At 73.9% G+C, this 793-nt stretch overlaps 1 protein-coding gene across 1 annotated transcript in view; it reads left to right on the top strand.

The window, feature by feature from the left end:
* Positions 1 to 453: 453 nt before the first annotated feature.
* Positions 454 to 793, top strand: part of AURANDRAFT_68944 (hypothetical protein) — a gene marked incomplete at both ends in the record, with an annotated part of 6,033 nt that continues 5,693 nt past the window's right edge. The window contains one exon of the mRNA XM_009044681.1: positions 454 to 636. Coding sequence (XP_009042929.1) covers positions 454 to 636 — 183 coding nt within the window. The remainder of the gene's footprint in view (positions 637 to 793) is intronic.

The following is a 793-nucleotide window of genomic DNA, read 5'->3' on the forward strand; positions in this document are numbered from 1 at the left end:
GCGGTCGTCGCAGGCATAGCCAGGCCATAATCGGCGAGATTCCCTATCCCGCTTTACGTACGCGTGGGTTAACGCCCCGCCGAGGCAGGGCAGCGTTCCGGTTCTGAAATTCACCGGGGAACGGCTCCATAGGGCCGATAAATCGGCAATTTTTCCGTGTCGTGGGACGGCCGGGTAAAAAAAAGAAGGAAAAAAAAAAGAAAAAAATGAGGCGCCGAAGGCGCCGAAGGCGCCGACAGGCGCCGGGGCGCACGAGGCGGGCGGAGCTCGACAATCCAACAGCATGCGGCACCGCGCCGGCGACTCGGAAGAGAGCCCTGCCCTACTCGAGGCCTTACTCGGAGGTCCCCCACGTCCCGGCGTCCTGTGGCGCCCTGCGGCTAACGGCCGCAGCCGCGGGGCCTCGCGGACGGCGCCGCTGGCGCGTGGAGCGCGTCGGTTCTCATGGTAGTTATGTGCGTTACTCTGGGTCGGCTTGCGGCGCTCTGCGCGCGGTCGCGGCGCCGGCGGCTCGCGCGGGGCCTTGGCGCGTGGCGGCGGCGCTGGGAGGCGCTCCACCGCGGCGCGGCGCCGGCGCTCGGCCGCTGGTGGAAGGCGCGCGTCGCCGACGTCGAGGGCCCCGCGGCCGCGGCGGACGTCGCGGCCGATCCGGCGCCTCCGCCACGTCGCGCCGGCCTCGCGCGGCGCGCTCCGCACGTGGCGCGCGGCCGCGGCGGCGTCCGCGGCCGCCGCCGCGGACGGGCGGCGCTCAGGAGCCGCGCCGCCGCCTGGCGGCGGCGCGCGGCCGCGGCGG

Source organism: Aureococcus anophagefferens (assembly GCF_000186865.1).
Source record: "Aureococcus anophagefferens unplaced genomic scaffold AURANscaffold_665, whole genome shotgun sequence".
NCBI classification, from domain to species: domain Eukaryota; class Pelagophyceae; order Pelagomonadales; family Pelagomonadaceae; genus Aureococcus; species Aureococcus anophagefferens.